We start from the raw sequence: 9,652 nt of genomic DNA, 5'->3' as shown, positions 1-9,652 counted from the left end.
CTGCAGTTGTTCTAAACTGCGAAGAATAAAGAACCATGAGTTATTTTGCACACCGTTGCCTCCATCTGATCCATGGATACAGCTTTATCACCATGCCGGGCGCCCATCCATTACCAAGGACATATCTTACAAACAGTCAGGGGTTCCCCGAGGGAGAACCAGTACACCAAATACATGAAACCTATGTCTACTGTGTTGAAGTGGTTTCCTATATGTATTCCCATGATATGGATGAGTTACAAATCAATGAGGGTCTGACCGATGGGATCCCTAGCAAATGGCAAAAGACAGGGCCAAAAGTTCCTCCATAAATGGTGAGCTTGTGAAGTACATGTGTGACTGACATCTATAAGGCTGCATGAGATCACCAATGGATAAGTGTCAGTCTACCAGGCACACAAGAACTTTATTAGCAGAGACCCTTTGGTTTCCTATCCCTGGAACACAACTACAAGCCTTATGTGATCTAAAAGATGAGATTCTTATCTTTACTATAACACAATAGTCACTAGTCCCAAGGTGCCCCTCACAACATCTCCTTAACTGTCCACTGGGTAATGTAGTAGCAGCTTGGCATGAGGCAGGAAGCGGTTTGGCTCACATACTGCCTTCACCCAGCATTTCTGGACATCACAACTTGTCTGCAGTTAACTCCACCTCGTACTCTGATTCCTCCTGTCCACACAGCACCTTCACCCTCAGTTTCAGTGAAGTCATGGGGAAACCGCAGGCTGAAACTCATCTGTCTGAACAAAAGAGCACATACTGCTCAGGGCCTATGGACTGCGATCAAGGACCTGACAGATGAATGGTTACTGCCTCTGAACTTCATGACCAAGGTGATGTGTGACACCAACCGGTACCTTATAGCAGCTTTGGGCCTAACCCAGTGGAAGAATATCCCTTGTGTTGCCCATGTGCTCAAATTGGTGGTGCAGAGGTTTCTAATCAATTACACAGACATATGGATGCTGCTGGATAAAGTGCCCATCGTGTGCACTGCAGAGGAACTTTGACTTTCCCAACTTTTGCCTGCTCTTTTCCCATCTTTTGCCTGCTCCAAAATGCTTTTTAGGTCATAGGGGAAAATGAAATGGTGACACAGGAGGGAGAAGAGGAGGAACATGTTTAAGGCCACTCAACATATGGCTCACAGGGTGGGTTGCTGGACCAGTTGTCAGGTACTGCACTATGCAGCCAGGGGACAGTCTTGGAGGAGGATGAGGAGGAAGAAGAGGAGTAGTTTTCCTCACAGCAAGGTGACAAAGTAGCTCACATGTGTCACCGCAGCATTGCTGGGGGAGATGTGACAGAGGAGGCAGAGACACCTATATGCTCCAGTGACAATGACACCCAAGTAGATTGGATAGTTACCAGTTCCAATTACAAGGTGAACTAGCTACAAAGATAACATAACATCCTTCATTCCACCACTAGAGCGCAAGAGAAAAATGAGGGAGTACAAGCGCACTTTGCTGGAGGCACTACTGATGAAGCTCCAATCCGACATGAAGGGCTTAGTAGCAGCAAGAGGAGAAGGAAGTCGTCAATGCAGCAGGATCACCAGCACCACCTTGGGAGGGAGAGATATCATCATTCACAATGTGAAATGCCATGTTCAATTCTACTCAACCTACACCACCATCGCATACGGCATGTAGTATCAGGAGGCATAAAGTTACTCACTTGGTAGAAGATTATCTGTCGACTAGGCTCCTGGTACTGGAAAATTGGGCACATGGTCAGGGCTTGGACTTCTATGCCTTGGAGGTTCTGCCATGCGTCAATTGTGCTGTCAGAGTGTTTGTTTGCAAACAACCGGGGGTATCACTACCGACGAGAGGATTTGGCTATCCACAGCCAATGTGGATATCCTCATTAATAAAATGATGAACCAGACATAGAACCCACACATCTTGGCTGTGCCAGCACACAAATGAGTAGAAGAAAAAGATTGCGATCCAGCACTCCAACAAATAGTGAAATAAAGTAATTTTATTAAGATTAAAATTCCATGGTACACATACGTAGAAACATGTACATCGACACGTTTCGACTTTACAAAATCTTAATTATGGTATGACCATAGTATGACCTGCGTAGGTCTGTGCACACTCTGGATGTGGAAGGATCAGGTGAGCTGAGTATATGGACTAGCAAAGAAATTAGTGGTTAGAGAGTAAAATTATGTAAAATACTGCAGTAGCTGGATTTTAACCGCAGTGAAAGGAAGAGTGTATGGTTTTCCTATTTCTACTTTTACCGGTATGAGAATAAATGGGCCTGAACACCCCGAGTGCCTTAAACCTCAGTATTAACAGTATTATAAATGTGGTTTTATTATTATTTCTTTGTTTATTTAAAAAATTTTTAACTTATTTTATTATTTATTATTTTAGAATTTTCCTAGCCCATTTTTGGCAGGGCAACTGCCTTGTAATTACCACCATTTTAAAGCCATTTTTGGGTGCTAAAATTCAGGTCCACATTGATTTTAATGGGTTTTTTGTTCTAGTCCAAGTTCAGGTCAAGTCTGTTTACACAAACCAAACTTTTCACTGGAGTTTGTCCAAACTCAAAAACCCACTCATCACTATTCTTAATCAGAACATATTTTACTGCTGTGGAAGCCAGCCGGTATGGAATTAAGCTGGCTCCTCAACAGCATGGAACATGTTTTTTAGATGCAATTCTCTAAGTAAAATATATATATTTTGTGTTTTCATCATAGGTAAAACAATACCAAAGTGACCTGTGAACTGAAGTGCTCCCTGAAAATTCAAACCACATGTCTAAGACAGAGAAATTACGCAATGCAGCCAAGATATTCTTCTTCATTAATTTGCAAATACTTTTTTCATTTATTTTTTTCACAATGATCCACAGAAGAGAAGCTCCAGCTTCAGCCAATGCTGATTCACAAGAGAATTTGTTGGTTTCAAGAGTTTTATCAAAAAAACCAATAATTATCCTACTTTGGACATTTCCTTTTGGAATAAGATTTCCTATTTATAACTGTCCTCAGCAACTTGATAATTCTGATTGTTTGTATACAGCAGACCGTACCCAGTATTCATCAGCACATGCGGTTGTATTCCACCACAGAGATGTGTGCACTACTAAGACACAACTGCCCCAAACACCAAGACCATCTACCCAGCGCTGGGTCTGGTTTAATCAGGAATCTCCTAGTTATAGTCCAAATCTTGCATTAATGAACAATCTTATGAACCTCACAATAACCTACAGGCTTGACTCGGACATCTTTGCTCCATATGGTTGGTTAGAAAAGCACAATACAACAATGAATTTTACTATCCCCAAGAAAACGAAACTAGCGGCCTGGGCGATAAGTAACTGGAATCCAATTTCTAGAAGAGTCAAGTATTATGGAGAACTAAAGAACCATTTACAGGTTGATATTTATGGGAAGCAGCACCAAAAACTTCCAAAAGATAAAAAAATAGAAACACTTTCCACTTACAAATTCTACTTTGCTTTTGAGAATTCTATACATGAAGATTATATAACAGAAAAACTCTGGTACAATGCACTTTACTCAGGATGTGTTCCAGTTGTGATGGGTCCACCTCGTGAAAACTATGAGCGTTTCATCCCAAGAGATGCCTTCATTCACGTTGATGACTTTGCAAGTCCTCAGGAATTGGCTTCTTATCTTCTGAGTCTGGACAAAGATGAAGAGAAGTACAAGCAATACTTCAACTGGAGATCAGAATATTATGTGCCACCTCAGGACAACCCCTGGACAGTGCCCTACTGTAGAGTCTGTAAGGCCCTGAAAGACCCCCCACCTTATAGGACCATAGCGAGCATTGAAAAATGGTACAAAAATGAGTACTGGGTGATAGACGAGCGCAATGTTGGGCTCCCATTGATCTGATTGTTTTACTAGTTCTGTAATTCAGGAAAATGGGGAAGCCCTGCTGGGGACATTGTGTTGGGTGGCTCAGCTGAGGATATTTAATTGGGTGGGGGAGCTCTGCTGGGGACATTTTATTAGGTGGGGGGCTCTGCTAGGGATGTTTCCTTAAGTGGTGTGGAGAACTGCTGGGGTCATTACATTGGATATTTCAGTGAAAAACCCAAAGGAGACATTATATGTGCATGGTGGTTCCTATAAAAAGGGGTTTTGTAATGTCCCCTTTTCTGTAGCCGTCTACTTATCAAGACATTAAGAGACACTACAGCAAAAGGGGCACTGTAGAGGGGGATGCAGGAAATGGGAGTCTGTAAGGGTTGGGGTTAGATAAGGAGTATTTGTGGGGCACACAATGTTTGTTTTCCAATGACCATGGTAAGAGGGTTAAATTTAGGTTCCCAGATACAAAAAGGTTTGAGAACACTGCTTTAAGGGATTTAAAAACATATTTTTATTGTCACACTAGTGAGAATAGCTGATCTGTAGATCTGCAGGGTTTTGGACTTCAATAATATTTTACTCAGGACCTATCAGGACTATCCTCAGATAGTTTCCCCTTACATATAATATATAATATAAGGTATAGAATAATCCAGATTGCAAACTTTCTACCCCCAAGTTTCAGGAAGCTCCGCTTAGCGCACACTCTTTTAAGCAACTCCGACTTTAGCGCCCCCCGATTGCCAACTACTGCTGCTGATCTATATTATGGTGTCACTGTATGCCCATTTTGCAATCTAGTATTGTCCTTTTTACTGATTAAGGACTCTTATAGATATCTCAGAACAGGTACCAATTACGTGGACTCAGCATAGGGGGGGACTATTATTCAAGGGTACAGTATAACAAAGTGATGGAAGCATTGACAGCCAACAGAACTGGTACACTACCCGACTACAATTGTAATTGGAATATATGGTGCTCCTTTGTGGGCTCAAACTCTCATCCTTGCTAACATGATCAGTTTTACCTTTCCATATTTCTGAAATGTATGGTGCAGCACATTTTCTCCATTTTGACACCCAGTGTTACATGAATCTATTTGAAAGTGCTTGGACTTTAGATTAGATTCTTGAAAAATGTCTCAAAGTAAGGATACATTCAAACAACCTATATTCACCTTGACTGTAACCTGGGTGAACATAGAACCACGCACTGGAGAGGAGGAGTGAGTGCTGCTCAGCCCCACTCTCCGTAGAGAAGCGAGTGGCCGGCGCCGTAACATGCCGAAATATAGGCCATTGTGCTATATTTTACTCTGCACGGTCACGGTGCAGTGAGACAATGGGGCACATTTACTTTACCGTCCCGTCGTGATCCCTGCCGTGCGTTGTCCGACGAGGATTCGGGTCTGCCACGATTCACTAAGATCGTGTGTCCAATTTCCCCCGCTGAGTACTTCCAGAGTTCACCTTCTTCTTCCGGGTGCATGTAAGTGCTGATCTTGCGATACAATTTGCTTTTTAAATTTCGCAGTTTGTCCGAATTAGTTGGGTTGTCCAACGTCCACGCCCCCCAATTTGTGTCGCATGCAAACCGGTGCCAATGGGGCACAATCCGATTGCTGTGTGACAAAAACCCGGGCAATTCAGGGCAAATCGGAAAAAAATTGCAAAACCTGACGAATATGCGGCATTCAGACCCTTAGTAAATGTGCCCCAATGTTTGCTCACCACACAGTGACCGGGTGCCATAGACATCAATGGGGACAACTGCATAATGGTCCCCATTATGTTTGCGTGAATGAACCCTAAGACAGATTTAGGCAGCTGTTTACTATTGCTTCCTTTTTGTCACCTTTGTTTATTACTATGTGTGGCATCTCAACTGTGATTACTTCAAACCTCATGTTTTATATTGAGATTTAGATTTTGTGTATGCCGGAATTCTCTCCTTCCATGTAAATTGTTAAAAATCCAATAAAAACTTTATTAAAATTTATTTTGGACAAATTAATCAGGAATTACAAAGCCAAACACCGATCATAAATCAAGAACTCAAATATGATAAAAAAGTTGCAATTAGGGCTCATTCAGACGGCATTTCAGTTGCGTCTCAGCAAAAAATGCAGATGCATGAAATGCGTTTCCATATGTCATCCATTTTTCCTGTCCGCAAATAAATTATTTAATTAAAAATAATAATTCTTTTATTTATACAGTGCACACTGCACAGAGCTTGCCAAATTGCTCTCTGTCCCCAATGGGGCGCACAATCTAATCAACCTACCAGTATGTTTTGGAGTGTGGGAGGAAACCGGAGGACCTGGAGGAAACCCACGCAAACACAGAGAGAACATACAAACTCTTTGCAGATGTTGACCCTGGGACTTGAACCCAGGTCCCGAGCACTGCAAGTCTGTAATACTAACCACTAAGCCACCGTGCTGCCCTACAGATGGGTTTCTACTTTCTGCCCTACCCAGTTGGTTGCCTAACAACATTTGAGAAAAAAACTATTGCATATGGATGTCATTGGTGTGCCGTCCGTGTTTTCGTGGATATTGACTTCTATGGAGGTATCTCGCCGCATTTGAGGAAAAAAATTACCAGAGCCCCCTGTGCTCTTGCTTCAGACTGTTACACTGTGAAAGAGCACTTCTCCCTCCCACTGTGTTCTACGACTCCCCACTGCCATGGGATCACAGCAAGCAAAGGGAGGGAGGCAGTTAGAGACATTAACTATACACCCTTGTAGCCAAAACACCTGTGACCTCCATTAGAATGGGGCAAGTGTCACCAGTGGGTTGGGCTACTTGTGTTGCCTACTTGTCACCCGGCCATAGCCCAGGTGAGCACCCAGCGGCAAATTGGAGAGGAGGAGTGTCTGTTCTCCATAGCGATACACGACGCCCAGCGATATGTATGGGGAAAGATAGAGCACTCTTTTTGCATGGTACGGTACGTATGGTCTTCGTACAGCCGCTGGGCACCATAGCCATCTATGGGGACTAATTTATACATCCCCAGAAGCTTTACTTCTTTAGACACTCTGCCCATGATGGAAGGCACACGTCCACCTCAGTATACAGGGCACAACACCAGCACACATGAAACTACCTCAACGGAGCTCAGTACATAAATCTAGGACCATGGAGGAGTCAGTAAGCAGAGGTGTCTTGGCAGCAGGAGTGGATGGTAGACAGTCAGGGTCTACAACCTACCGGCCGCTATAATTATATCTTCTCTGAAGGAGAGGAGGTATAATTACAGAAACTTTACGGTAAGTTTGATGTGATGTGGTTGTGGCTCGCTAGGTGCTTTGGCGTCTGATTTTACACGCAAGCTTTTAATCTTGTAGTTAGAGTAGAATAAAAAGTGTTTTTTATACTTACACCTGAAGGTTTTTCACTATCTCTTTGCCAGATTGCTTACCAGGTGCCACTTGGAAAGATTATGCACGAGAGCAGGTTGGCTTCGGGAGTGGTGGCCGATTATTAGAATCGGACTATTGGATCCACAACCAAAGAATCAGTGAAATTTCATTTAAGGTGGAATTCCTTCTTTTTCTATTTTTTCATTGTATCATAGTTTATAGAGTTGACAAAAGACACTTGTCCATCAAGTTCAACCACAGAAGGGAAGGGATTAGATGGAAAGGGATTTAGGGGAAACAATTCTATATAACATAACCATCAATGTTATTTAGGTGTAAAAAGGCATCTAGACCCTTCTTGAAGCTCTCTGCTGTCCCTGCTGTGATCAGTGCCTGAGGCAGGCTATTCCACCGATTGACAGTTCTCATAGTAAAAAAGCCCTTTCGCCTCTGGTGATTAAACCTCGATTTCTCCAGACAGAGACAGTGCCCCCTCGCCTTTTGATTTGATTTAATCTGAAACAATATACCACCATATTTTTTGTATGGACCATTCATATATTTAAATAAATTAATCATGTCCCCTCCTAGTCGTCTCTTTTCCAGACTAAATAAATCTAGTTGTTTTAATCTTTCCTCATAACTGAGACTCTCCATACCCCTTATCATTTTTGTGGCTCCACGTTGAACCCTCTCCAGCTCCAGGGCATCCTTTTTATGAACCGGTGCCCAGAACTGGACAGCATATTCCAGGTGAGGTTGAACCAATGCCTTGTACAGTGGTAATATTACATCCCTATCACGAGAGTCCAGACCACTTTTGATACATGACAAGATCCTACTGGCTTTAGAGGCAGCTGATTGACATTGCATGCTGTTACTCAATTTATGATCTACTAGTACCCCCAGGTCCTTCTCAACAAGGAACTCTCCCAGGTTTACTCCCCAAGGACATATTTTGTCTTTGGATTATTAACCCCTGGGTGCTTTACTTTACATTTATCCACATTGAACCTCATTTGCCAAGTGGATGACCAAACACTTAGTTTGTCCAAGTCACCTGCAGCTTATGAACATCCTCCATAGACTGTATTACACTACACAGCTTGGTGTCATCTGCAAAAATAGACACAGTGCTATTAATTCCTACCTCTATATCATTAATAACTATATTAAATAGTAGTGGGCCAAGCACAGAACCGCGAGGTCCACCACTCATAACTGGTGACCATTCCGAGTAGGAATCATTGACCACAACTCTCTGGATATGATCCTTCAGCCAGTTCTCTATCCAATTGCAAATGATTTCTGCAAAACCAATAGACCTTATTTTACCCATCAGGTGTTTATGAGGGACATTGTCCAATGCCTCTGCAAAGTCCAGGAACACAATATCCACAGCTGCTCCTCCATCCAGGCATCTGCTTACCTCTTCATAGAAGCAGATCAGGTTAGTCTAACAACTTCTATTCTTAGTAAAAACCTATGCTGGCTGTCACCTATTATACCAAGTGATGTCACATACTCCAGTATATAATCTTCTACTAGCCCTTCCAATATTTTCCCCACAATGGAAGTTAAGCTTACAGGCCAGTAATTGCCTGGTGAAGTTCCCAGAGCCCTTTTTATATATTGGCACCACATTTGCCTTGCGCCAGTCACTTGGCACCACACAAGACATTACCGAATCCCTGAGGATTTTGAACAGCGGTACAGCAATAACAGAACTGAGTTCTTTAATAAAACTCTGGGGTGTAACCCATCTGGTCCAGAGTACACACAAGAGTACAGGAATTGGTTGTCCTAGAAAAGAAGCCCAGACTGGTAGGAGAGAGCACTGACATTTATTGTTACAAGAATGCATGAGGAGACTGAGACACAGGCTGCTGCAGCTGTTCCCCCTCTCCCCTTCCCCAAGGACTCATCACTTGCTGCTGGCAGGGAGCCAGGTTCTGAGAAATAAACTATTTTAGTAAAGGAAGAAGTGGCAGTATTCAGAATTCTGACAAATGCATTTTAAGGACTGGCATAACATAGGTTATTTGAGCCTGTCTCCAGCTAAAAATAACATTTCTGGTGTACAGTAATGTATAGGTTGTCTTCCACTCCATAACTTTTTAATTTTCCTTTTTGCAGAGATGCATGAGGAGTTACTTTTTTCGGGTCTGGTTGCTTTTTTGAATGGCAACACATATTAATTGTGCCATTTATCAGTCGATATAAATATGCTTTAACACTTTTAGACATTACAATCTGTGTGATTTGTAAATCATTTTCATCCTCGTGCTTTTTAGTAGCCACCTTTTTTTAATTATTTTTTTAAATTTACTTTATGGTGGATTTTTTTCCTGGACAAGATATGTTTTTTGATTGAAGCAAATTTTTGAATTCCTTTTA

General features: G+C 42.3%; 1 protein-coding gene across 1 annotated transcript; it reads left to right on the top strand.

Moving 5' to 3' along the window:
• Window positions 1-2,708: 2,708 nt before the first annotated feature.
• LOC140112576 (3-galactosyl-N-acetylglucosaminide 4-alpha-L-fucosyltransferase FUT3-like) lies at window positions 2,709-5,881 on the top strand. Its single transcript, XM_072132557.1, has one exon. The coding sequence runs from the start codon at window positions 2,789-2,791 to the stop codon at window positions 3,899-3,901; it is 1,113 nt and encodes a 370-aa protein (XP_071988658.1). The 5' UTR covers window positions 2,709-2,788; the 3' UTR covers window positions 3,902-5,881.
• The last annotated feature ends 3,771 nt before the right edge of the window (window positions 5,882-9,652 follow it).

This window comes from Engystomops pustulosus, unplaced genomic scaffold (genome assembly GCF_040894005.1).
Source record: "Engystomops pustulosus unplaced genomic scaffold, aEngPut4.maternal MAT_SCAFFOLD_890, whole genome shotgun sequence".
Classification (NCBI taxonomy): Eukaryota; Metazoa; Chordata; class Amphibia; order Anura; family Leptodactylidae; genus Engystomops; species Engystomops pustulosus.
This window is presented reverse-complemented; position numbering and strand designations above follow the sequence as displayed.

Excerpts from the sequence above, each read along its gene's own strand:
- LOC140112576 (XM_072132557.1), top strand. The coding sequence starts at position 2,789 with ATGTCTAAGACAGAGAAATTACGCAATGCAGCCAAGATATTCTTCTTC.